The 27,959-nt window shown below is 42.6% G+C and overlaps 2 protein-coding genes and 1 pseudogene across 35 annotated transcripts in view; 1 reads left to right on the top strand and 2 right to left on the bottom strand.

Annotated features, from left to right (window-relative positions):
- Positions 1 to 1,124: 1,124 nt before the first annotated feature.
- On the bottom strand, positions 1,125 to 5,006 carry LOC133496668 (probable G-protein coupled receptor 139; annotated as a pseudogene).
- Positions 4,008 to 7,388, top strand: LOC133496666 (uncharacterized). 3 transcript variants are annotated; one of them, XM_061812513.1, is made up of 3 exons: positions 4,008 to 4,416; positions 5,969 to 6,087; positions 6,266 to 7,388. In XM_061812513.1, the coding sequence occupies exons 2-3, from the start codon at positions 5,976 to 5,978 to the stop codon at positions 7,351 to 7,353; spliced, it is 1,200 nt and encodes a 399-aa protein (XP_061668497.1). In that variant the 5' UTR covers positions 4,008 to 4,416; positions 5,969 to 5,975; the 3' UTR covers positions 7,354 to 7,388. The 3 variants fall into 3 exon arrangements, with proteins under 3 accessions (XP_061668497.1, XP_061668495.1, XP_061668496.1); XM_061812511.1 differs by having other exon boundaries at positions 5,969 to 7,388; XM_061812512.1 differs by lacking the exon at positions 4,008 to 4,416 and having other exon boundaries at positions 5,435 to 6,087.
- Positions 7,389 to 8,813: 1,425 nt separating this feature from the next.
- The window catches only part of LOC133496377 (tyrosine-protein kinase Fyn), a 112,529-nt gene continuing 93,383 nt past the window's right edge, over positions 8,814 to 27,959 (bottom strand). For 18 of the 32 annotated variants that reach the window (XM_061811882.1, XM_061811890.1, XM_061811881.1 and 15 more), the window contains 7 exons: positions 24,106 to 24,270; positions 23,710 to 23,865; positions 21,408 to 21,587; positions 18,507 to 18,583; positions 13,678 to 13,831; positions 12,379 to 12,510; positions 8,815 to 9,628 (listed from right to left, as the gene is read on the bottom strand). In XM_061811882.1, the coding sequence (XP_061667866.1) occupies positions 9,420 to 9,628; positions 12,379 to 12,510; positions 13,678 to 13,831; positions 18,507 to 18,583; positions 21,408 to 21,587; positions 23,710 to 23,865; positions 24,106 to 24,270 (1,073 nt within the window). In that variant the 3' untranslated portion in view covers positions 8,815 to 9,419. Of the gene's footprint in view, positions 9,629 to 12,378; positions 12,511 to 13,677; positions 13,832 to 18,506; positions 18,584 to 21,407; positions 21,588 to 23,709; positions 23,866 to 24,105; positions 24,271 to 27,959 lie in introns of all 32 variants that reach the window. The other 14 variants (XM_061811876.1, XM_061811895.1, XM_061811892.1 and 11 more) reach the window with 4 other exon arrangements.

Genomic DNA, 27,959 nt, shown 5'->3' with positions numbered 1-27,959 from the left:
GGGATTCAGGATCAGGAACAAGGAAGTGCTGGAACAAGGCATGGTTGGCAACGATCTGGCAAAGCCAGACCGTCCGCTGGTTCCTATAAGTACTGGGGTTCATTATCGCCGATGAGGCACAGGTGTGCGCCTCCTAATCAACACAGGTGTGTAGGGGACCTGCACAGCCAGGGCTGAGACCGGCAGGACCATGACAGTTAGCTTGTGTTACACTCGACTAAACTGTCTTTGCATTTCTATTGTTATTTTTTTGTGTTGTATTGTATTGTGTGATTAAATTGTCTTAAACACAATACAAGTTCTTTGTTTTATTTTGATTGGTGTGACCAAGGGGATTTATTCAAAATTCACATGTAACATGCTATAAACTGTGAGACAAATTAGTCCCCTCTAACTATTATTTGTTTTTAATAGCTCCATATACACCTACCTGTCATTTAGAACACACAATGTTCCTGTCCTTTGCACCTGGGGAATCCATTTTTCGTATCAGGTCTTTTGGAAACGTATGAAGAGTGAATCCATCCTCCCAAGTGTTCCAGCAAAATCCAGCAACACCACAAGCCGGCATTTTGGCTAACATGCAGAAAAAAACCAGCTAATTTCTCAACACTTGACCACACTGGTGTAGGTGTCTGCAAAAAACTTCACTTCCTGGTTCTTCTTCAACTCAAAACAGTCGAGTGAATTTTCATGGGGGAAGATGAAAAAGTCGATATATGGCAATATTTTGATGTGCTGTGAACAAACAGATGATTCCATTCGGGCTGATGTTTTTGGTTAACAACATACTAAATTTCATGTTTTAGTGTCAGTGGCACTTTAAAGACTAAATATTACAATGCATGGTGGAGAAATATACTGCAGTCGTACCGTATATTTCCACTTCTTCTACCACTTTCAACCTTTTTCCGAATTTAGGTTAGATGGTTTGTGGATAAAGTTTTGTGGAAGGTATTTTTGGAAAAATTGCCTTCCTGACTTCAACTCAGGACTTAGTACTTCATTAGCATAGGTTGGTGATAGAGCCCAAGGTACATACAATTTTGAAATAAGGAAACTCGGTTGTCAAGCAAGGCCCACAGTCAGTTCCAGCCAAGACAAGCCCGTTTGTTGCCTGATACTTATTTATACACTTCTGTCCCCTGGACTTGGCTGGTCTGAGACCGGTAAACATCACAGCGATGGGATGATGAGGCCTTATGCTCTGACACCGAGAAGACTTTCATGGTGTGTGTGAGAAAGGAAGAAGCTTCTCGAGTCATGGCTTTGCAAGTTACCACCCGAAGCAGTTCCTGTCGGAAGCGACCGCTGACCACGCAGTAGAGCAAGATGTTTGTAGTCGAGTTCAGATTCTGGAGCATGTTTGCCAGGTCACTGGCGACATTGATGGTGACTCTGTAGTCATTTCTGTTAAAGTTCTTCTTGTTGTACTTGGTCCTCAGGATGCAGTATGTGACAAAGCGAGGGAGGCTGAGCACCACAAAGGCCAAAGAGACTGTCCCCAGCAGGAAGATAGTTCTCCTCAACGTCCCCCTTGTGCTACGCCCACGTATTATACAACGCTACTCCTTTGTGAACATGTTGGTGGCACGGCACAAATGATGCCCGATGAGCTAAGTGAAGATGATAACCAGCATGATGGGGATACCTCCAGAGAGAAAGGTGTTTTTCCACACAATGACAGTGGTGTAAATCTCATCCCGGTATTGACATCGCGGCAGGGTCACGTTTTCTTCATCCACCGTAACGTTGGCGGCTTTAACAACATTGATCCAGCCGAGCGGCACTGACGCCAAATGGGATGCCGCAATGATGGCCGTGCATGTCAGTTTGGAGACCCTCGCCTGTGAGAAGTGCTGCTTGGCTGCCATGCTGCGAAGGACCAAGTAGCGCTCAATGGTGAACACCACCACAATCCACGACGAACTGTACAGGGAGCCGTACTGCAGGAAGCCCAGGATGCCGAACCCCGGTTGGGAGTGCCAGAAGGGCTACAGCAGCCAGAAGGTGAGGGTCAGGTCGAGAAGAATCACCCACACCATGTAGAAAGTGTCCACAATGGCGAGGGAGCCGAGGTACACCACAGCGGCATCAGACATTCCGCATTGTCGGAAGCAGATCATGTAGAAGGTGAAGAGGTTGGCTGGTAAACAACACAAACGTCTCAAAGGGGAATGCACTTACAAGATTTCTTGGCTTGGGAAGTTTAACTCCCAAATTAACTTCATTTATACAGCACTTTAACAACAACCACAGCTGTGACAAGTTGAGTTTTATTTTAAATATACAAGGGCTCAGTCTTTCAAGTGGAGTGCATTATTGCCCCTCGTTGCATGCATTCTGTGAGCTGTTGATTGATGAGAAAGGAGAAAATTGAGGCCTCCAACAACAACAACAACAAGTATGAAGGCAGCTGGATCATCGATGTCAATGGCTGCGACACCCAAATTATAATTGTGTGATTACAGCGTGCATGACATTTGCAACAAGCTGAGTTGGAAAGTAAACAAACCACTGTAGTTTTCTTACAGCCATCCATCCATCCATCCATCCATCCAGCCATCTTCTTAGCTGCTTATCCTCACAAGGGTCACAGGAAGTTTTCTAACAATCAAACAAAAATGAAACCATCTTCAGAGAACATGGCATACACACAAACACTAGACTGACATACAGTGCATCATTTGCTTTTGCTGGCCACATAAAATGATGTCGCAGGTCAGATTTGGTCCCCAAGCCTTGATTTAGAGAACTGTTATCTCCGTAAAGCACATGTTATTCAAATGTATCAACATGCATTGTAACATTTGTAATTTTTTTCTCTCTTTCAAGTCTTATGTACTGTATACGTTTTATTTCATTTGACCTAAATTCAATCATGTTTATACATTTACTTTCAAAAGCGAAGAACATATATTAAAAAGTTCATTTTTTTTTTTTACAAAGTGTCAGTTTTAATTTTCAGTTCATGTTTCCACACATTTATTTATTGTTATTTTCATTCATATGGAAAAAAAATCAGATTTGTATGTTGCTGATTTGCTCGATTTATTAGAAAACCAAGAAGTGTCATGGTGACCCATTCACGTAACAAATGTGAAAAACAACAGCAGACAAGGCAAATAATAGCTTTCATTTTTTAACATTGGTAAAACAAATCAATGAACAAAACGACATCACATACCTGGAATACCTATGATGCAAAGCAGCGGATAATAGATCTTTTGAAAGGTGACGAAGACAGTGACGCCAACGCCCTCCATGATGAATTTCTTGCCAAGCTCACATACTCATCTTTTCTTGCAAAGAAGCTATGACACACCTGAACACCGTTCTAAACATTGAAATACAATGCGGAGTATAAGCAGGATGCACCTTATACAACATAAAACAATGAGATGTAATAGCGTAAGATAAAAATATTAAATACACTTCCAATCTCGATCTATAATGGCAGCCTTTTCACATGGCTATGAATTGGAAATATTTCATGGTCAATTTAATGTGATTGAACAGTGATTAGTTGTCAGTTGCACTAAATAAATTCTTAAGTCTCCAAGTATAACTATCATGACAAACGTCAAAGTATAATAGTCTTGTCTTCATCAAAAAACCATACCGTGGTTTAATTCATTAAAAGTATATTTAATAGTGTCCTGAGCGTCTGTAACGTGCACAGTTTGAACAACACACTTGTACTCAAAATTTACAAAATAAAAGGAATTTAAACACTGATTTAATTCATTTTTTTTCGCATGTATTTTTTTTTTCAAAATTACCAGATAAGTTAATTAAAAACAGCTGTTCAAGATTAAATGCAAATGTATAGTACGAGTAAAGAGTTAAACACACAATACCTAGGCTGCGATTGTGTTTAATTCCACTAGAGGAAGCCAGCGAACCACTGGTGGCACGAGTATCACACATCTGGAAATAAGAACGTCAGCGTTGGTATATAAAAGCAAATAAAATGTAAGAAAGAAAACACCGTAATATAACCTTGTTACACAGTACATTTGCTTTTATGGAAAAAAATCTTTAATTCTTTCTGTAAGTCGTCTTATTATTATTATAAATACACAAATATACACTCCTTACAGTACATTCATAATGATACCAAAGATACTACTATATTGAATCAAGTATCTATTTGCATCGGTCTGATCAAGACGAAAGAAGATGTTTATTATAACAGTTTTGAGGAAATTATGCTTTATTTTCATTTAACTCCCATTAATTCTCAGTCACTTGTTAAACACTATGACAGTTAAAAATAAAACTCAAAATTCCTAATTTCCAACGAAAACTTTCTGGACTGCCTAAACTTGTCACGAACGGGGCACGAGGGCGGACCCAAAAGCACGACTCCAGAAACACGCAAACGGCGTAGAGGAAACCTTTATTCAGTCCAAGGTCAGTGTTCAGGTAGGAAGTCCAAACCAGGCAGAAGTATTCGTGCGGCAGGCTTAATAGCGGGGTCAAGGAACAGGCGGAGGTCGGTACGGGGAGAGTAGTAGTCAGGCGAACGGGAGTGCGGGAACGAAGCATCAAAGACGACGATCTAGCGAAGCACAAGTCGTCCCCCAAGTCCTATATATACTGGGAGGCATCAGCTGGAACAAGGTGCAGGTGTGCTCTGACTAATTGGCTGGCCAGGCCCAGCCTGGGCAGGAAGCCAGGAGCATGACATAACTCAACTAACAACTTAGTAATAACTAAGATTGTCACATTCTAGGTGATCTTTCTTGACCATTTCTCAAAAACAATCTTATAAGAAGTAAAAAAAAAAACAACACAATCTTCATGTTTTCTTTAGTCATCAATAAAACAAGATGAGCAATATCATGAGCCAGATGAAATTTAAAAACAAAAAAGATGACAACCCCGGATTTACCTGCTGGCTGTTTGCTACGGTCTCATTTCAAGTCTGTCCTTTGATGAGTAGATGTACAAAGCAGCGCTTTATGACTCCACCATTATATGAGAGGACGATATTATAGAAACGGAGAAGGAATGGGTGTGACCGCATTGAAAGCTTTTTCGGAGGGGGGAGGATGGAGTCATTGCACCTGGCAGATGGTAGGATTCACACATTAGCCGAGCGCTAAATAAGAGAAAGAGGACAAAGATTGCTTGAATCGATTGGGTTGAGGTAAGGCCAACCACTGATTAGACATCAAATTTGGAACCGAACGGAACATTCACTTCATTTTCGGTCAAAGAGTCTTCAATTGCTAGGGTAATACATTTTTCATTTGCACTGTGAAACACTTGTTTTATGGCGGGGACTTGATTTCATTACAAATTGGGGAAAAATGAAAAACATGATTACATAAAACAACATTGAAATAAAAAAAAAAAACAAGTGAAAATACATCTTGTTTTCTGTCCTTTTTCATAATTTAATAAACTTTTTTCATGCTTAGTTTGTTCCACACCTTCACAACTTTCACCGCAGTGCTCCTTTCCGTCACTTCATTTCCAAATGTTGTTGCTTGTCTCAAACTTGATTGGAATTTTTTTTAGGTAATATATTTTTGCTCGGCTTCTACATCATTTGTAACTTTTGTAGCACACTGTACACTGCACTACTTATCTCTGTCAGTAGTTGTTGTCATTAAAAAACACAAATGAGCTCATTGTACGAGCAAATACAGTTCAGGATCCCGAGCATGTTTAACACATCAGAAACTGCTGCTTTTTGTTTGTTGATGATTTTACGTTGGACAGTCAAAAAATGATGAGCCCAATTTAATTTAGCGTAATAATAATTGAGACATGGTGTCTATTAGAGTGCTGGCAACTATTTGAGGAAATGTGTTTAACAAAAAGAGGCATTTATTTCAGCAGAGGCTGTCATGATCCTACCGCTCCAGCCAGGGCTGTGCGGGTGCCCCCGCGGTTGCGCTGATTGGGAGGCGCACACCTGCGCCTCATGCGGGCTGATCATCCTGTGTATTTATAGGACCCCGATGACGACTGGTCCGCGCCAGATCGTTGAGGTTCATGTCCCGTTCGAGTACTCCCGTATCCCTGATCGACAACCCGTGTGTACCGACCTTCGCCTGTTCTCCGAACAACCCCGTAAGCCTGACTCCTTTGACACATCTGCCTGCTTTGATTGTTCTCCTGTGTACCGACTCCTGCCTGTCCGCTCATCTGTTCTCTTCGCCCGACGTCCCAACTACCGCTGCTGCACCTGACTGCCTGCCCGATCCGCGACCATTGAATAATAAACGTTTCTCCCTGAACTACCTTGCAGCTTCCGTGTCCTCCTACATTTGGGTCCTACTCCCGTTCCGATGGGTCTTGAACAGAACGATTTGGCCACAACAGGACCCAGCAGGAAAGACCCGGCGTTGCCGGGACCGACGCAAGATAGACCGTCTGCCGGAGGACCAAGCCTGTCCAATTCGGGTAGGCTCCTTGATGTCCTCCGCTTCCGTGTCTTACGCTCTACCACCGAGCTACGAATACGTCCCGACCACGACACGTCCAGCTCCGCATATTCTTCTAGAGTCCAACTTTTCGGAATATGAGGAGGACCGTGATTTGTATGACCAGCTGCCTGAGTACGACTCCGATGATTTTGATTATGAATCTCTTTGCCCGGTCTTTCATCCCAGTCAGTTTGTTTCACCTCCCTGCGTTTCCAGCACCCGAGCGTCTTCGCGCGGTAGGTCGAAGTACACCAATCCGTGTGAGGTAACCCGTTTGGCCATCTACCCGGGACCTCCGCGTAGCGGCCAGAGGAGACGTCCAGGTCGGGCGCTCCCTTGTGCCTCCCGCGGCGCGCCAACAAAGCCTAACCCTAACCCTCGCCAATTGCACGGTGAAGTGGGAATGGTTCCGCCACCTCGCCAACCGCATGTAGCTGTGGAAACGGATCCGCCTCTTCGCGATTCCCACGTTGAGGTTTTGGCTGTTCCGAGCAGAGCTTACGCTGCAGTTGGAACTGACCCGCTCCCGAGACACGCCCACGTGTCAGTTTCGACGGACTCGTTACGGACTCCTGCTCACGCGGCAGTCGGAACTGACCCGCTCCCGAGACACGCCCACGTGTCAGTTTCGACTGACTCTCTGCTGACTCTCGTTCACGTCGCCCTGGAAACGGACCCGCCACCGCGCCACGCCCACATTGCTGTTTCAACGAATGCACGGCAAGCTCACGTGGCAGTGGGGACCGACCCGATGCCGCCTCACGTTGCTGTCCAGGAGGTGGCGACGTCTCCGCATCCGCTTCTCGCCCGTGCCCTGGAGTACCAGTGGCGACCGGCCCGCGGTCGCTCCCAGTTCCTGCTTCTTCAGCGACCGGTCCGCGGTCGCCCCCTGTTCCTGCTCTGTCGGTGACGGGCACGGCCATACGTTCCCGTCCAGGAGGTGGCGACGGTGCCACCGCCTTCTCATGTTGCTGTCCAGGAGGAGGTGGCGATGGTGGCCCTGATGCTGCCTTCTTACGTTGCCGTCCAGGAGGAGGTGAAGTTGGTGATGCTGCCTCCGCCTTCTCACGTTCCTGTACAGGAGGTGGCAATGGGGCCGCTGCTTTCTCTCGTTCCCGTGCCGCCGCCTCACGTTGCCATCCAGGAGGAGGTGGAGTTGGTGATGCTGCCTCCGCCTTCTCACGTTCCTGTCCAGGAGGTGGCGATGGGGCTGCTGCTTTCTCTCGTTCCCGTGCCGCCGCCTCACGTTGCCGTCCAGGGGGAGGTCGCAATGTTGCTGCCGCCGCCTTCTCACGTTCCCGTCCAGGAGGAGGTCGCGATGTCGCTGCCGCCTTCTCACGTTCCTGTCCAGGGTGTGGCGACGCTTCCCCAGCCGGTCCGCGGCCGTCCCACGCCGTTGTCTCGACGGCGACAGGAGCTGGGGAGTTCTGTGGAGCCACCCCGGAGCTGGAGAGACTTCGGGATGGCTGTGATGGTGGCGGTCATGGCTCTGGTCCTTTTCTCCATCATCCTCTTCGCTCCTGAGGGCTCCCAGCCGCTTCAGGACCTGCCCTCGTTTGTGACCAATTTACAGCTGCCTCCTGACCAAGTCTCGGTGGCGACCAGTCCCTGGTCGTCTCGCAACCACGGCGTGGGAGGTTCTCGTCCGGACCAGTTGCCAACCCCGTAAGCCTGACTCCTTTGACACATCTGCCTGCTTTGATCGTTCTCCCGTGTACCGACTCCTGCCTGCCCGCTCACCTGCTCTCTTCGCCCGACGTCCCAACTACCGCTGCTACACCCGACTGCTTGCCTGATTCGCGACCATTGAATAATAAACGTTTCTCTCCGAACTACCTTGCAGCTTCCGTGTCCTCCTGCATTTGGGTCCTACTCCCGTTCCGATGGGTCGTGACAGAGGCTTTTGTCTGTTCAAACCGGATGTACGAATTCGAGACGGTAGCACAACAACAGGAAGCAAAACTGGAGGTGGTAGAAATTCTTGGTTGGAGTGAACAGGTTGGATAGGATTAGAAATGAGGTCATTAAAGGGACAGCCAAAGTTGGATACCAGGTCAGAGAGCACAGACTTCAATGGTTTGGACATGTTCAGAAGCGAGAGTGTGAGTATATTGGTAAAAGGGTCCTGAGGCTGTAGCTGCCAGGCAAAAGAGCGAGACAAAGACCAAAGAAAAGATTGATGGATGTTGTGAGGGAGGACAGTGGGTGTTAGAGAGTAAGATGCACGAGATAGGCTTAGATGGAAAAAGATGACACGCTGTGGCGACTCCTAATGGGACAAGCTGAAAGGAGAAGAAGAAACCGGCCAACTATGACACATGGAATCTATTGGAGTCTGCTGCTATTTTCAGGAAATATGGTTTAATAAGAGAAAAAGGATGCCCAACTGTTTAACAATGATTTTCCACTTGCTTTCTGAAAATGTGTCCAATCTGCACATGTTCATGTTTAATTTAAAGAAAAAAACTGTAACCTAATTCCATACATACAGCACTAGGTATAAAACAACAAACCCTCTCAGGGAAGCAAAACAAAACTGCCTGAGGATGTGAGAGCACAACGTAAAGTCTTTTTGTGGAGGATGGGGAAAAAAAAACAAAACTGGGTTTTAACGTCATCTGTAGGAATTATACACAGACAAGTAAAATGTCCAAATGGTTCTTAACCTTCATTTCTGGCAGATGAATACATCTTAAACTGATGCAAACATGCAAACTACAAAAAATTATTTACACTGAATACAGGTATTGCATTGCAATTTCCAAACCCGGACTCCAGACCTACCTGGTATCATCCTAGAGCAAAGGGGGTACAATAGGACGGCCTCGGAAATGAAATGATCAAGTTGAGCGAAAGAAGCTTTGCCGACCCCCACCCCCTAAAAGTAAAACAATGGCAACTCCAGGATGTTCCCAGTTTGTCTCTTCTCCCCCCCCCCCAGCATCCAGCTCTAGCCTAGCCAGAACGAAAGAACTTTTAGAGGTTGTCTCCAGGCTGGTACTGAGGCTCGGTGGCTGTGAAGTAGTCCTCCAAGAAGGCCTGCAGGTACTCGAAGGTGGGCCGCTCCTCTGCGTCTTTCTTCCAGCACTGCAACATCAGCTCATGCAGCGAGATGGGGCAATCCTGGGGGCACGGCATCCTGTAGCCCCGATCAACCTGTTCCAGCACCTCGCGGTTGTTCATGCCTGGATAAAATGTGCCGACGCATGACAAACACTTCAAAATGTTCACCGTACATTGTGGTACTTGTCTTTGTCTTTGGCCTTTTTTTGTGGCACATAAGCACATATACCAGAAATTACACCTTTATGGTGTTTTTTACATTTTATTAATGTGCTGTAATAGGAGGCATTTTTATACTGTATTTTTTAGGCAGGAGAGCATTCAGTTCACTCTGTGTCACTGTGGGCTTTGTTTTCCCTGGTATTTACAGTAAGTACAGGTTTATAGACAGTGTTTGTGTATTAAGAGGTATCCAGTGGATGCATTCTGCTCATGGGGGATAGATACTGGGCTGGACCACCAATAGCAAAAATATGCACATAACTGACAGCGTTTAGAATTATATTTTTTTAACCACCCAAATGCTTGAATAAGCAGGGATAAACAAACCAGTAAGTGTTTTCAGGATTGGGGAAAAAACAAAGAAAGCCCAAAAAACCCTGGAAATAGATGTGTGCGTGTTGATGATTGAAAATATGTGGGGTTCCACAGTGCATATTCCCCTCCATTATTTTCTGAAACTCTCATTTATTTGCTGTTTTGGGAGGTCAGGAAAAAATAGTGAAAGCATTATTTTAGCATCGTCCATTTGAATTTGGGTGTTTTTTTGCCTGCTGATTTGTTGGGAAAGTGTGTTTCTGCTTCTCTGCCGACGCAGCTACTAATAGCTTGTGTAGTCTATTGTTTCAATTTGCATGTCTTCTCAAACGCTGATTATTGTGTGTAAATACCAAAAGGTGTGTTTAAAGCCCAAGTAACGTGCCTATAAACATTCTAAAAGAGATATTGTAATGAAAAATACATAACATTATTCATTTCTATGTCTATACGTAATAATAAATATGAGTGGAGAGCGTGTCATCCATGCGCAAAGTTGCGGAAGTCTCACTCGACATTTAAGTGGTAGCCATATTGCCTGCAAGGTCGTCAGTAGACGTGACACTGGGACATTCGCCAATGAAAACACGTAGTGGCACCTGCTATGGGAGAGGAACAACAGGGATTTTTGGATTTTTCCGATGCTCCTTTTGACACGGAAGCTCTTTTCGAAGAAGAGAACATCTCATAATCGAGTGAAGTAGCCAGGGCAATATTACCCTATCTTTTCGAGCCATATTTAGATGATATGCGGATCACTTCTAACAACAGACTCTCCGAAAGTATGTATGACAATATGTAGCGTAGTCAGCCGCAAGCGATGACAACGCCATAAAGCGGCCCGGCCCAGCGCCGCGATGAGCCACCGCGGCCTAGTGCCGCGACAAGCCACCCCGGCGGTGCCGCGATGAGCCACTCTGGCTGAATCCGTGATCGGTGGACGCGGCGCACAACGAACCGGGTCTTTTGGAAAAGTATGAAGAACTAATCCATCGTCCCGAGTATTCGAGCAATATTCAGCAATACAGCGTCATTTTGGCTAACATGAAGGAAGAAAGAGCTATCTTCCCACAGGTAAAACTGGTATAAACAGACGAGGCCGCCTGACTGGGCTCCTGGCGATAAAACAAATCCTTTGAGAGGATTTTCATGGCGGAAAATCATGTTGTGTGGTGGAAAAACGGATGGGTCCTTTCCACTGCATTTTTCAATTAAAAACATACTAAAAATCATGCTTTTGGTGTCCGTGGACCTCATAAGGTTTGTGTTAAATGCGCACATCTGTTTTCTGTTTGTGCTGTCACTTCAGTTTGTGCACATTTTTCCCCCCATTTTTCCCACATAATAAAGTCGGCGTGATCACACAGTAACAAGTGTATCCGGTAGCATTTGAGTTGACAAGATAAAGCCCAATGGTTATAAAGAACAGGACCCGGTGGTATCCGAATACAAGAATTTGTTGCAGTAGTGTGACATAGTGGAATCATGAAAGGGTTGATTTGTGTTTTAGTCTGATCCGGACATTATGTTTTGTCTCTCAGCCGTCTTCTCTCTCCCATGCAGCTGAGATTTTTGTCTTTTATTAGCCGTCAGATATTGATAGTTCTATGTAATAAAAAAAAAAAACTCTATATGAATACTACTATAAAAAATAAACTAGCTTTTGGATTCAGATATACTGACAGCGCCGGCAACACGGAGTAAATGCCTTTCTACGAGCCGATCCATGACATCACTGACTTGATGGGCAAATTATGGCATCAAAACTGATGAGCTGATAAGCAAAAAAATGCCAATTATCGGCCGATGAAATCGGTGTCAAGTGTAATTTTTTTAAATGCGCTGCCGACTTTGACATCCCTGGGGTCACATCCCTGTCCAGAGAGAGCTCACAAGTGTCATATCTGCATATACCTATGTATCTGTGGATGTAATCCCTCCACTCTGTTGCATCCTAACCATTCTCCCCTCTGCTTTAAGAACAACTCATTTACAGATCCATCTGGACAAATGTGTTACTCTGACCTCAGTGTCCCACATGCCTCCCATGTTGCTTTTTTTGTGACTGAAATATCAGTTAGCCCCCCGGGAAACATCAGTAATGAAGTGTTATTTCACATTCTGGCAGGGAAACAAAGATTACCCAACAATGACAGGCTCTTTGACTCTCAAAACAGCATGAGGAGGGCCAGCGGCTGTCACAGAAAAGAGCAGTTTGTACTTTGGTAACAACTCTGGTTCGAATAAAAGACGTTTCTGCTTTTAAGGACAGTCTGTCGTGTGCTAAAATTTAAAAGTTGAGTTTCAATGACGTTTGTAGTCTTGTATAACTCACCTGGGTAAGGCACTCGACCCTTGGTTACCAGCTCTGTTAGGAAGATGCCAAAAGACCAAACGTCTGACTTGATGGTGAACTTCCCATACAGCGCAGCTTCTGGCGCGGTCCACTTAATGGGGAACTTTGCACCTAGATGGATGAGAAGAGCAATGGTGATGAGTGCAATTATTTAGAATAACCTACAGGTACTTGAGTGACTGATGATCATTCCAGGGTGTAACGTTCCCGTTACCGGAATTCAGATGGGATATACTCGAGCTTTTATGTGGCCCCGAATAGAATATGGTGTTGAGATAATGGAAGAAGGTCCTAAAGTTCCTGCTGTGGCGACATAACCCCAATTTGTACTAAAGAAGAATGACCCATATCACCAACCCAATGACATATAGTCAGGGTAGGCAAGTGAGCTAGAGCTTCACTGCCTCTGGTGGCCTTTCCTTTCCACTGCATGGGGGGAAAAAAAATCACAATGATGTTAAATTGTTCCTTTTTGGAGCAATAGGTTCCCGACCCCCGGCTGTGGGAGCAGTGGATGACGGATGGAGAGCACAACTTCTGGGTGAAACCGCCATGTAAATTTCCGGGAAGTCAGTGGATGACTCGACAATGTATGGCCTTCCATGACTGCCAAAACCATCCTGTCGGGATTCAGAAAGGCTGGAATAGGCTAGTTGTACCTGCAACTGACGATGAGTACGACGTAAGCGACGTAGAAGAGGAAGCGCGGCATCTTCTTCCGGAGTTAGCGGAGTTGATGAAAAGTGACACAGAGGATGAAGATTTAATTGGATTTTAGTTACCAGGTATTTGGAGTGACACGGATGGTTTTGGTAAACTTCTAAGTATGCTATTTATGCTATAGTTATCGAAATAACTCTTAATATGTTATGTTAACATATCAGGCACGTTCTTAGTTGTATTATGTAACGTAAGCATACCGTTCAGCTCGTTGTTACCTCTATTCTATTTTTATTTAAAACTGTTTGTCATTTAAATTTGAAATGTCTGTTCTTGGTGTTGGATTTTATCAAATAAATTTCCCCCCAAAATGCGACTTATACTCCAGTGCAACTTATATATGTTTTTTCCTTGTTTTTTATGCATTTTATGGCTGGTGTGACTTGTAGTCCGGAGCAACGTATAGTCCGGAAAATATGGTACTTGGCCGGTGACCAGTCCTGGGTGTAGACTCTGCCACTCACCCGAAAGCAGCTGGAATAGGCTCCAGCTCACCCGCTACACTAACAAGGATAAGTCCTATTGGTGGAAAGATGGAGGACAAATGCAAAGACCCACCTTGCCGAGCTGTGTATTCATTGTCTTCGATGAGTCTGGCAAGTCCAAAGTCGGCGATCTTACACACCAGGTTATCTCCCACCAGGATGTTGGCAGAGCGCAGGTCTCGGTGGATGTAATTCATCCTCTCGATGTAAGCCATGCCTGCTGCCACCTTTGCACATCACAGAAAAGCACGAGTGCATTCAACGCCAGCTAACAAGCGAGTGAACCATTGTTTCTGTCGTATATTTCCACTATGACTTGCTGCCACGACCTACAGAACCTGAAAAAGTAATTACTGGAATACAGAATATGCTTTCAAATGATGTATTATGTAGGACTAGATGTTAATATCCCTCTATTTATGCATATTTCGGCTCCGATGAGGCTCTGTGGGATGTTCAAATAAGTGATGGCACCCTACGGGTGATCAAGTGGGCTTCCTTCCGTCATCAAGTGTTTCACTGATAGGCCCACGACACTCTCGAGAGGGTTCAGCAGGTTCACCCCCGAGGTGCCATCAATTCTCCTGAAGGCCCAATTGGGGTCTTTCCTCTTTATCCACAGCCACAACCTTGGAGAGATTGATGGGCCTTCCCTTGGAATCCTATCTCTCTGAGTAGCCTGGAAGTTGAGGAGGCTATAGACCCTCTGCAGCCAACTTCTACCGGGCGTACCTCTGCTCTCCAGCCTTACTGTTGCACTTCGGCCACAAGTCCTGCATACCTCAGTCACTTCCGCTCATATGCCTCCCTGACAGCCCCCTCCCAGGGCACTGTGAGCTCGATGATGTAGCCGAACTTGAGAAAGGCAGACCAAAGCACTAGATCTGGTCATAGGGTGGTAGTTGCAATCTCAAGTGGAAAGCGGAGCTTCTTGTCCAGGTCTGCCAGTAGTTTCTAGTCTCATGCACTGCCCAGGTGTCCGTTGTCTGGTGGCTTGTTGGTATGGCTGGTTTGACTTTCCCCCTCCCGAACAAACAGCCTTGGTTGCCAGTTGGCTGACAAGGGTGGGAGGGCGTTCACGCTCATCTGCTGGTTCTCCAGAACACCAGCGAGACACTTCAGCACTTGGTTGTGCCGCCAGGTGTAACGGTCTTGAGTAAGGCTGGTCTTGCAACCAAGCAGGATGTGCTTCAGCGTTGCAGGACTTGGGCATAATAGGCACTTGGGATCTTTGGCATACCATTGGTTTCGGTTCGTGGGAGAAGGCAAGACGTCATATATACAGCTCTGATGGTAAAGCTTGCCCTGAATGCCTCCATCTCCCAAAGCTCTTTCCAGGTGATCTTCCTTCCCTCCACTCCTTCCCAGCCACTGCCCTTGCCTGGCCTGCGACACAGCTTGGGCGCACCTTTGTGCTTGCTCTTCCCGATGTACCTCCTGGACCATCAGCTTGCGCCACTCAGCAGTATTGGGCTTGCTCCATACTGGTCCCGAGCCCTAGGCCACTCCTCCCCTCCTGCACTCGGCCAATGATGTCCTTGTGTCTGAGTGCTGCCTTTGCGTGTTCAGTTGCAGCCACCGGTGTTCACTTCCTCCCAGTGGCCAGGATGGGGGCAGTCTAGGCTACCAGCGGATCGCTGGAAGCCAGTAGCATCATTTCCAGTCTTACTTTGGCGCACTTGTACTCCTCTGCCAGGCTGGAAATGGGCAGGTGTAGCTATAGCTATAAGTATATAATTATAATACTATATTCTAACTCTGCGTGCTGTTCTGGACCTCGAAATTTCATATTATATTCTTGCTACCCGGTAAGAAGTTTTCACTAAGTGCTCCATCTTGTCAGAGAGCACAAACAGAAACAGCACCAGTCAAACATTATACACATCAAAGTCCCTTGTACACAAAAAGTTGGTTGATACCGGCTTGGCGGAGACTCCTACTAAGCCAAATGGAATAAAAAGAGGTGCAGAAAACACATTAAATAAACATTAAGCTAAATATCAGCATTCACCTGAACTTGTGAATTCTCTTACCACATTATCCTTCCTTCGGATAAAGTCTTGTAAAAAGCCAGTATAACCAAATCTTGTGTACAGTGAATTATTTGATGCTGGCGGAAATGTGGTCTAATAAGGTGTGCTGAACGCTAACATGAGATACTGATAGCTTACACTATAATAGTTTGATGTAAAGGCCTTGTAAAGGTATCAGTATATTTTTATCCCTCAAATTGGTGAAGCTCCAAATTTGAACAGCTTTATCTGTTAAATGTTTGGGAGTTGAGGTCTGGCTCTTTTTTGTACTGTTAAGCTACTGTTGATTACACTCATTGTGTGTGCCTCATCTTTTCCATTAACGGCCTTGAATTCACTGGGTTCTCAAGGGGTTCTTTACGCCCTTGAAGTTGATTGCCCACATTAGAAAATGTGCGTCCTAGTTAGATGAGTCAGTCAAGTGGCTTTTTATCTGGAGGTCTGACAGAAAATGATCTCTTAAAGCCCAAGTGACATGCCTATAAACATTCTAAAATAAGTATTGTAATGAAAAACACATATAACATTATTCACTTCAATGTCTATATGAAAAAATAAATATGAACAGAGAGCGTGTCATCAAATGCGCAAATTTGTGGAAGTCTTACTCGACACCGAAGTGGTAGCCATATTGCCTGAAAGTCATTAGCAGATTTCACACTGGGACATACGCCATTGAAAACACGTAGTGGCACCTGCTATGTGAGAGGAACAACAAATATTTTTGGATTTTTCCGACACCCCTTCTGACTCAATTGGTGAGTTATGCAGCTTTTGAATCCATTTTAAATCTAAGCCTTACTGAGACAATGTCAATTGGATCAGATGTGCATGCTCTATAATATATACCATAATTTCTCCAGTATAATGCGTCCTGAACTATTATGCGCACCTCCAAAGTTGAACTAAAAAAAAAAAATCAGGAAAACCTTTCTACCAATGTACACCACCAATTTGCTGCTACCTATATGCTCAAAATATTAGGAATTATCTGTATTTACATTTTGTTAAGTTTTTGCGTGTATTGTTTTTTAAAAACTGTCTGGACAACAATCATTAATAATAATCATTGTGCATGTGCTGATGTAGCGGTAATGTATAACTCGAGACAGGCCACAGGACACGCTTGTCCTGGTCCCTGCAATTGTCAGAACAGAATCCCTCAACCGGCTAAAATAAATGTTGATGATGGCATAATATTTTATTAATACTGTTGATAACAAATATCTTCTTCTTTTTCTTTCGGCTTGTCCATTAGGGCTTGCCACAACGTGTCATCTTTTTCCATCCAAGGCTATCTCGTGCATCCTCCTCTCTAACACCCACTGTCCTCATATGCTCCCTCAAAATATCCATCAACCTTGTACTCATTACACCCTTACTCCGTCGTTTGAGCTCACGTTGTTTTGATAACGACCTGAAGCCATTGAGCTCTCGTTGTTTTGACTGCCGCGCTGCTTCCGGGTTCCTCGCGTCAGCAACGACACATTTCTTTTAAAACCGGCTGCACAACTCGTCATTGTAGTAGACATTTTTTGTCTTAGTTTAAGTTAAAACAAAGTCACGGACAGTTGTTTCTGATCTTTGGTGGAGTGGCAACAAATATGCTACACTAACAATTGTAAAATGTGAAGCTCCGCCGAGGAGGTAAAAGAGCTCAGGTTGGGGGCCCAGATTCCCGTAATATCTAAAAAATGTGTAACATAAGACATTGAATATCATATCTAAATGTCTATGTATACCTTTTTTTTAACCACTCTATGTACCTGTATACGACTATACAATGTGATTGTATTTTTTTTATTTTTCATCCATAACTAAATATAATGTGCTCTATTATCTTTTTGAAAATATTTTTGGAAAAAAATGCACATTACTTTTGAGAAATTATTGTAGTTTGTTCCTATTGACTGCCTACGTGCTTCTCTAAAAAATAATTATATAATGAACTGTAATTAAATATGACATTTTGTGATTACAATGTTTTAAGAATATGTCTAAGTGCAGTACAAGAAGGCATGCGGTTGTTTTCATTGTATTCTTTTATATCTTTGGGGTAGAAGTGTTTTTCATAGAAATATTAAGTGTAATTGTGATTTTAGTATTAGCTTAACATAGGTTAGTTATGGGCTATGGTGCATTCGAACCCACATGCAATTTTTGGTTATGTTACCTGGGTATGAGCAGTGAAATATTTTACGTGCACCCAAGGTCGGACTTGCCCTTTATTTAGAAAACAACATTCTTAGAAATAGACATCATGGTCATGGTCAAGTCCAGAGGTTTCACAGTATTTGATATTTTAGTTGTGTAGAATAAAAGAATAAAATAAAAAAAATAAAAATAAATGAAGAAACAACAGGAAGCAGAACTGGAGGTAGCAGAAATAAAAATGCTGAGGTTCTCGCTTGGAGTGAACAGGTTGGATAGGATTAGAAATGAGCTCATTAGAGCGTGCTGAGGATGGCGCTCCCAGGCAAAAGAGCGAGTGGGAGACCAAAGAAAAGGTTGGTGGATGTTGTGAGGGAGGACATGAGGACAGTGGGTGTTAAGAGAGGAAGATGCACGAGATAGGCTTAGATGGAAAAAGATGACACGCTGTGGCGACCCCTAAGAAGACAAGCCGAAAGGAAAAGAAGAAGAATAAAAGTGATGCTTCGTTTTATAATTTTCAAGGTTTTCAAGATTTACAAGGGTGGCTGCCTTGCGATTGGCTGGCGACTAGTTCAGGGTGTATCGCACTTCTTAGCCGAAGATAGCTGGAATAGGTTCCAGCACGCCTGCAACCCTTGTGAGGATAAGCTGTGTAGAAAACGGATGGATGGATGAAATGGGCGACTTTTGGGAGAAGCTAAAAATGGCAACTTACCTGGGCAGCCATATCCACAAGGTTTGGCAGCTTCAACCCTCGCCCTTCTCCATCCTTCAAGAATTCCAGTAGACTTCCTATGGAGGAATCATATATTATAATAATGTCAAATAATATCACGGGCACAATTTATGTCAGGACAAATTTCCACATGGAGGAGAACAACATTACATTGCGACCATGTCAGTCCACTGGGACGTTAACCGTCATTGAAAATGCTGTCTCCACGTAACATGATCTTATCCTTCACACTGTGCAAGGAATTTATTACAAAGTAGGTTTCTACAATTTTGTAATCTCTGAAACTGTTGACTTGCCTTGTGGGTGCTGCTATTTTGGTTTGCAATTGAGTTCCAAATGGGCTCTGCAGTTTACTTTTTAAAAGGGACATATTTTCCCATTTCTTTTTATAGGATATGGGATGGAATATTGTCTCTATTGTCCCTCAGTAAGTGTGATATATGACTCCAAATTAAAAGGGAATTAAAATCATCAAAGCATTTCTCATTTCCAGAAGTTGTTCTGGTAAGAGACCTGAAAAAGGTCTCTCTCGCGCTCTGCTCCGAAGCCAACGCTATCAACACAATCAACGTCTGCTCCCACAAGTGGGTCATCTACATGGAGGAGACCAATCGGAGGAAAGTGGGCAGTCTGAGCTAAATATAGACAAAGTGGATACAAAACTGGGTCAAACATAAGCAGCTGTCAGAGGATCTTTACTTGGCACTCGTATGACAAAACCGAGCGTGTTTTTTTTTTTTTTTATAAAATTGACACTTTTATACTAAGTTCATAGAGAGTCACTTTGGAAGTCTAGATAGCCAAAATATAGGTCTTTTAACATCTCTGTGTGAACAATCCATCGTCGAATGGCCATAAATATAGTTAGCATAATTTTCTAACCCTTATTGGACCAGAGTATGTTGTCCATTAGAGGGATGTCCACAAAGTTAAGTAGAGCAAAAGCAATTTTATTTGTATACTGTATTTCATACACAAGGTAAATCAATGCGCTTTACATGATTAAAAGTGTTTCAATTCAAATTCAACAGGGAGAAAAAAAATAAAAATGAAAAAATAAAAAGCAAAATTACAAGCATATAGTGCAAGAAATATTGAAAAGTGGAAATACTCTAAAAAGCATTGGAAAAAAACTTTTTAACCTGGATTTAAAAACATCAACAATTGGGGATGATGGCACTTCTGTTGGCAATTTATTCAATTTTTTTTTGCACCATAATAGCTAAATGCTGTTTCACCATGTTTGCCTTGGACTCAGCACTTTACTATTTGACATGAGTCTGTCGATCACAAAGCCCTCCTGCGTTAGTATTCAGTAAGCATTTATTCAGGACCTAAACTATTTAGTGATTTATAGATGAGTAGAAAAACTTTAAAATATATTCTAAAAGTGACTGCAAGCCAGTGTAAAGACTTTACAATGTGAGTTACATGGCCTGACCTCTCTGGTCAGAACCTGATCTACAGCATTCTGAATGAGCTGCACCTGTTTAATGCTCTTTTTGGGGAGTCCAGTTAGAAGACCATTAGAATAGTCAAATATACTTGAGATACTGTAAAAGCATGGATGTGCTTCTCCTGGTCTGATAACACATCAAAGGCTTCATTCTGGATATGTTCTTCAGAGGGTAGAAGGCAATTTTAGTAACCAATTTGATATGACTGTTGAAAGTCAGGTTAGAATCTATCTGAACACTAAGGGTTCAGACTTGGTCTTTGGTTGCTAAAGATAGTGAGTCCATGTATTTAATAACAGCAATCCTCTTTTCTTTATTGCCAAAAACAATTCTCAGTTTTGTTGTAGTTTAGTTGAAGAAAATTTTGGGTCTTCCGTTATCTGTTTTAGACAGTGACACAACACCTTAATTGGACTGTAGTCATTTGGAGACACTGCTGGATATAACTGTCACCAGCATAGCTAAAATAGTCCAAATTAAAGTTTTGAACCACTTGACACAAGGGTAGCATATACAGGCTGAACAGGAGGGGTCCAAGTCATTGCAATTTGTTGAGATTGAACACTTCCAATGGTTACAAATTAATGCCTTTCAACCACTGTGATGTATGTATGTAATGATGACGATAGTGATACAATTATGATCGTTTAAGGCAGGGGTCGGGAACCAATGGCTCGCAAGCCATAAAGTATCTGCCTCTTTTGATGGTTGCATGTGGCTTGCATATTGTACATGTCATTTCTGTTGCGTAGTCATCGCAAATACTGCAGTGACAGATTGTAGTAGTGGGGTAGCCATAGTTTGCTATCCCATATGGCAGTCGATGTGGGCAGGTGCAGAAGTGTCAAATGCAGATCGTGTTGGAACAACTAATTGTGGAAACACTTTTGACAAAGATCGCTGAAAGAAAAAAAGATGAGTGCTGCAGTTTTTGGCAAGAATGGACAGAGGAATTGACCTTTGTGGAGAGAGATGGTTCTGCTGTGTGTCTAAATCATAATGACAAAAATTGCAACGATGAAATACCCAAATAAAAAGCGGCACTTTGACACTACGTTTGCATCAAAATATCCTGCGGGGACAGGAGGAAGAAAGCATGTCAAGAGCTACTTTCCAGAGTCCCAAGTGAGTCAGCAGCAAATCCGTGTTTCCATCGTATCATCAAGATGGCAAATTAACTTGAATTAAGTTCACAATGAACGGATGGAAGTCTCAATGCCAGCATGAAACTTCATCTCACGACGCATGAAACAGACTATAAAGCCATCAGGAAAACCGTGCAAAACATGAACACAGTCTGTCTGATTTTGTGCCAAATCAAATTTATTAGTATGTTATGATAGAGTTAAGTAAATTCCCTTCACAGGAAATGTCCAAAGTTAAAATACACATGTAACTTATGTGGATGAGAGCATTCCTGTACCTTTGCCCATGTACTCTGTGACAATGTAAATAGGCTCCTCAGACACGACAGCATACAGCTGCACCAACTTGTCATGTCGGAGTTTCTTCATGATCTGAGCCTCCTCTAGGAAGGACTCAGGGGACATAGTTCCAGGCTTCAGAGTCTTCACTGCTACTTTTGTGGTGCCGTTCCATGTTCCTGATATATACAGATATACTGTTACCATATCGAAGACCTCAAATTGACCACTTTCTAACCAGAACGATGATTGGTTAGGCATGCACAAAAAACTACAGCTGTAGTAGACACTGATGTAAACATACCACACAGCATGAGATCAGGAAACGCAATGAGAATCAGATCATCTTTACTTCTCATCCACATGGCTTCAGCAGATGGATAACTAATTGCATATAACATTTATAAGGTGCTTTGATTTGAAATGGATTTGAAAAACCATCAGGAGAATCTCGTGAGGATTGGAGAGCCACAATGCACCAACACGCAAGCAGATAATCCTTTGTAGGATGATTAACGAGACCAAGCCCATAAACTCCTAACTGTGGTCATGCCAGTTGCTCTAAAACAACATGACTATGGGAAATGCTCTCAGCTAACATGCTGCAGAATGCATTGGTTCATCAAACATGGACCACCGTTAATAGATTTACTGATCTCATTCTGTGAGAGGATGTATAGGAATGACTCAAAGGGAGGACAGAGACCACCAACCATCATGCTTGGAAGGTTTTAGGTAAGCCCAAATAATATAATACAGCAGTACCTCTACTTACAAACGTATCAATAACGAAAAATTCAGGTGACGAAATGCCTTCTCGGAAAAAATATTGTCTCTAGTTACGAAGGAAAATGCTGGATACAAAAGGAAAAAATAGGCGCTGGATTCTACCAAATGTAAAAATCCCGTATCTTGGTTTGGGTGGCGCGATAGAGCTCCTCTACCATTAGCTATTGCTGTAATATCTTCCTGGCGTCTAATTGAATAGGAGGAATGTCAATCTTTACCCATGATGCTTTTGGTTTCCCTTGGACACTGTCACTGAATCACACACCCACACTTTGGAAAAGTATAACTTTTTTGTGAATTTTTCGTTTGTGTTTTTTTATTTAGTTTATTCATCATTCCTCACCATGGTCCCAAAGAAACTTTAGTGGAATAAAGTGGTGTGGGTGCATACGTTCATATGTATGTCAAACGTTTGCCTCCTGCTCCGTCCCCCATGTTGCCTTTTGCTTGTCACTCAACCTTCTCTTCGCATAGTTGCCCAATGGCAAAGCTAAATAAACAATTTTAATTATTCTTTACATTATGTACTTTGAATGCTTATTTTAGTGGGGCGAGAAAGGGGAGGGGCAGGGTCGGTGGCTTGGAATGGATTTGACTATATACATGGAAAATGCGCTTCTACTTCTACAAAAAATTCACATCACGAAATTACTTCCAGAACGGATTTTCATTAGTAGAGGTACTACTATATATAGTTGTGCCGACTTGGGATGAAGAATCCATCTGCTTGGTAAAGGAATAGGATCTCAGAAGGTGGGTGTCATCTGGAAAAATCCAAATTACTAGCATCTGTTCAGCTGTAAAGAACGCATAGCCGTCTAGCCTGTGTATAAAACTGTAAATATCTAATAAATTGTACATGTAGAAAATATCAATCAAATAAAATAAATACATACACCAATTTTGAAAACTATTTCAGCACAAAACAGAATGACCAAATTAAGATTAAAACAATTTTAAAATTTCACAAATATTGTTACACAGTATTTAACAGTAACTTAACAGTAACAATAGTAACAGTATTTTAAATCAAACTATTCCACTTTTTCACACCTATTTTAATTATTTGTAATTGCATAAAAATTCAGAATTTTACAATTATTATTTTCAAACTGGTAACATTAATATTTAAGTGAATTCCTTTTGTTCTGGAGAGGGCATTCCTTACTTGTGCTGTTAACTAACACGTCTAGGGCATAGAATATTATATCAGTAGGAAAGAAAATATGATACACTATGAACTACTTACACCACAGGAATGAACCTTGTTGACGACAGGCATATACTTTATATTTTATTCATGACTATTTTAAACAGTTTTTATGGTGTAAAGAAAATACAAATTGAGGACAAAACACATGTTTTTACTTTTAATAATTAACAAAAATGGTTCCAAATTTCATAAAACCAGTAAAAAGGCTTCTGGGAGGACTTATTAAATTTCAAGGTGTACATTGGTGATGTAATTGTTTTTTTTTTGGGTGGGGGTGGGGCATTTGGGGATCCTCTTACCATAAAAAACCTCAGCAAAACTTCCCGTGCCCAGCTTGAAGTTCATTTCAAGAGTGTCTCTGTTGATCTCCCAGGCATCATGACTCAAGCCCACAGTGTCGGGAATGTAGTTCACACACACGCCAGTTAATTTAAAGCACAATGCATCCGCACTCTCTACAGGGATGGGAGGGAAGGAGCACAGAGTTAACTACTGGGGATAAGAACATGCAGTTAAGGATGATGAAGGAGGCCATCATTGGACTGATTACATGGTTTTCCCACAACGTCCCCAAAAAGAGAATTACAGTATGACATTGTAGCCCCTGCTTCCCGGGACAAAAGATTTGTTCATGTTTTGTCTGACTGCGGCCTCCTCCATGCAGCCCCTTCTTCCGGAGGCGACTGGATTCATACCCATCCAGACTTCCCCAAACTGCCCATTCCCAAGACGCTTTATCAGCTGCAGCGACTCCCGCGGGATCTCCCACACATCTTTGGTTTTGACTGACAGGTCAGCAAGGCGGGGAATGCCTTTATGGCAGGGAACCACCAAGCGACAGCAGAGACCGGCGGCACGGTCTGCCCGGGCCACACAGCAACGCAGAAATAAGATCAGAAAGAAATGTAGACAGGTTGACAAGATGAAACTGCAGCAAGGGGAAAAAGAAATTCACTCCAACTGCTGTTCAAGTGAATTCTACAACGACAAAAAGATTGAATAGAGTGCACACATAGAATGAAAATCAATTGCTTTAAATGGCCCTAGAGACTATTTTTAGGTCATGTCATGCTTTTTGCATTAGGGAGCAGAAGTGAACCACTTGGTAGAAACATGGGTTTACATACAGTGCTCATTGCCAAATTTGGACGTTTACAGTAAATGTACATAAGGACAAAAGTATTGGCAAGCTAGACTCATATTTTCCACTGATTCAGAAGAACATGAGTCAGACTCAGAATGTTTATGTTAATATACTCTAATTGAAATTACTCTCCTCGTCCCCAGGCATTTAAAGTTTAGGCTTTTTTTTTGGGCTGGTTCTGCCTCTACAATGCACACAGTTCTGTCGCTCTTGTGAACTAATGATAATTGTGGATTTTCCTGCTATCAATGTTGTTTAAAATACAGATCATCTTCCCAGGACCAGTCCAAAAACTGCTGTGCTATGGTTGTCTTCTTACAGTACTTATCCTCACAAGGGGCGTGGGAGTGCTGGAGCCTATCCCAGCTATCTTCGGGCAGGAGGTGGGGTACACCCTGAACTAGTTGCCAGACAATTGTGGCGAGACACAAACAACCATTCACACTCACAATCACACCTAAGGCCAATTAAGAGCCTCCAATTATGGCATGTTTTTGGGATGTGGGAGGAAACCGGAGTGCCTGAGGAAAACCCCCGCAGGAACGGGGAAAACATGCAAACTCTGCACAGGCAGGGCTGGCATTTGAACCCCGGTTCATAGAATTCTGAAGTAAATGCATAAACTCGTTGCACTATCAATATGCCTTTATAGCACCTGGTATTCCCACGCAGTCTCCCATCCAAGTACTCACTAGGCCGACCCTGCTTAGCTTCTGAGATAAGACAAGATCAGGCCTTCTCAGGGTAGTGTGGCCGTAAGCCTCATATATATAGAATAGAATAGAATTTCACAAAAGGTTAATAGATATTTTAATTATTAGTATTAATAATATAATATTAATATTATTAATTATAATATTTTATTTTACTTTGTATTTTAATTGACTGTATATTCAGTCAACTGAAAATCTAAAATTCATCTGAGTAAAACAATCGAATTATGACGGACAAAGTAGAAATCTTCATGAGCAAACAACTATTGGGGAAGTGTATGGTCAGAAAGCAGGTATAAGTTCCCTTTCAATGGTCTTTCAAGATGCATATATTTTACGATAACGACAGGAATTTATGTTTAGTGATAATCTGGGTTCTAAGAAATGTATACAAAAAAAGTACTGAAGTACAAAGACAGGCCTTTATACAACGTGAAAAGTATTAACCTTCGGCCTGTTTTGGTGCTTGTGTGTTACACCAGCTCCTTCCATTTCGATCAGCGCCGCTCAGTGTCGCTTTAGACATGCCTTGCTTTTAGTCCGGAGGAAGCTTTTTATGTTTGCCTATTATTGATTAAACCGATAGATTAGGACCGTGTTTCAGTGTATACAAGCTATACAAGCGCATATGTGCAAAGAAGCGCCTCCCCACCCCTCCTTACAATCAGCGATAAGTCCCAGGGTGTTTACATGGGGCAGTTAAGATGAGATAAAGGCCTCAGTCTCACCCAAGAGGGTTCTTCGCTGGCCGTCAACACCCATCTGGGCAAATTGCCTGCTAATTTGGTGCTGTGTTCACTCTGGTAGCTGTTATGAAAGTTGCCTATATGTGAACTGTATCCAAGCAAACAGAAAAACAAAGTTCTTCCTAGAAATGTCGAGGCACAGAATGATGGATTGGCGCAGTAACGATTTGATGTCGATTGGGCCAATTACACTCCATTGAAGGCATTCTTTTGATTTCAGTCTTTGTCAGCTCAAGATTTTTGCTGTCAAAGCGCAAACACTTGGCTCCCCCTAGGGGCACACTGCTTCTCTGACCTGGAATAATGACGGAAGGACTTCATGGAACAAAACCAAATGCACTCATTTCCATATTTCAAGTGCCCCGTTGTAAAGGCACAGTAACATAAATTGGATTCAATTTTTTTAATTCAATGTTTTATTTCAAGGTGCAATTGTTTTGTTGTTGTTGTTTAAAAAGTTCAAATTTATTTTGTAAAGGCATTATTGCTGTTCAAAATTATTTTGATTCACAATTAATGAGATTTGTCGATCATTTTTTTTTTGACATGCTGTTTTGGGGCATAATTTGAATAAAAGATCCAATAAATATTAAATAACTGTTTAGTTTTATGCTTTTTTAAAAAATGCTTTTCAACCCTAAATTTATATACTGCACAGAGGCATATAGATTTTTTGTTTAGAAATTCTTGCTTTACAAATTATTTTTTGTATAACTATTACTGAAATTTGTATAGCAATTTTTGATACACTATTTTGCACATTAATTTGAAAAAAAGTTCCACTAAGTACTAAATTAGTCTCCACATTAAATTTAGAGAAATATATATCATATATATATTAATTGGATAAATCAATTAATGTAATGTTTGCTGAATATGTCAAATAAATAGATTAGATAATTTTTTCTGTTGAGTAGTAATTTTTACAATGCTTATCATCCATCCATCCATCCATCCATTTTCTGAGCCGCTTATCAAGGGTCGCGGGGCGTGCTGGAGCCCATCTCAGCTGTCAACGGGCAGGAGGCGGAGTACATCCTGAACTGGATGCCAGCCAATCACAGGGCAGATAGAGACAAACAGTTGCACTCACAATCACACCAATGGGCAATTTTAGAGTGTCCAATCAATGTTGCATGTTTTTGGGATGCAGTCATGGGGAGAACCACACAGGCGGGTCCGGCATGGAAGCCACCGTTCCCCCCGGTTACCATTTCTAATATATTAAATGAGAAGCCGAGACACAGCAAATCCAAAACTACCGAAATAAGCCCAATGAACATTAGTTTTCATGGTTTCACTATGGCAGCACGGTGTAAAGCGTTGGCCTCACAGGTCTGAGGACCCGGGTTCAATCCCGGCTCTGCCTGTGCGGAGTTTACATCTTCTCCCCATGCCTACATGGGTTTTCTCCAGGCACTCCGGTTTGCGCCCACATCCCAAAAACATGCATTCATTGGAGTCTCTAAATTGCCCTAGGTGTGATTGTGACTGATGTCTCCATGTGCCCTGCGATTTCCTGGCAACCAGTTCAGGGTGTACCCCGCTTGTTGGCAGTTGATAGCTGGGATAGGCTCCAGCACTCCCGCGATCCTCGTGAGAACAAGTGGCTAAGAAAATGGATGGATGGATTGTTTCATTACATTCAAATGTCTTGGATTTCTCTATAAATTATAATTAGGATTACATGTTTGTAAAATAAATGATCTTGAATCAATTGTATTAATTAAGTGTAACAGCAATTTAAGACCTTGTTTTGTTTCAAAATCACTAGATATTAAAAATAAGCCTATATTTATAGTTTTGCTTTCACTCTGACTTTTGTGGTTATGCCCCCAAAATGAGAAAATAAATATAGCACACTCAGGCTAATCAAGTAGCTCTCTATCCTTGAGACCATGCATCCTGATGGTGTCATAAATTCTTCCACCTTGTACTACAAAAAT

The sequence above is a fragment of the Syngnathoides biaculeatus genome, chromosome 23, assembly GCF_019802595.1.
Source record: "Syngnathoides biaculeatus isolate LvHL_M chromosome 23, ASM1980259v1, whole genome shotgun sequence".
In the NCBI taxonomy this organism is placed as follows: domain Eukaryota; kingdom Metazoa; phylum Chordata; class Actinopteri; order Syngnathiformes; family Syngnathidae; genus Syngnathoides; species Syngnathoides biaculeatus.
The sequence above is the reverse complement of the archived record's forward strand: the minus strand, read 5'-3'. Positions and strand labels throughout refer to the sequence as shown.

Excerpts from the sequence above, each read along its gene's own strand:
- LOC133496666 (XM_061812511.1), top strand. The coding sequence starts at position 6,010 with ATGTCCCGTTCGAGTACTCCCGTATCCCTGATCGACAACCCGTGTGTA.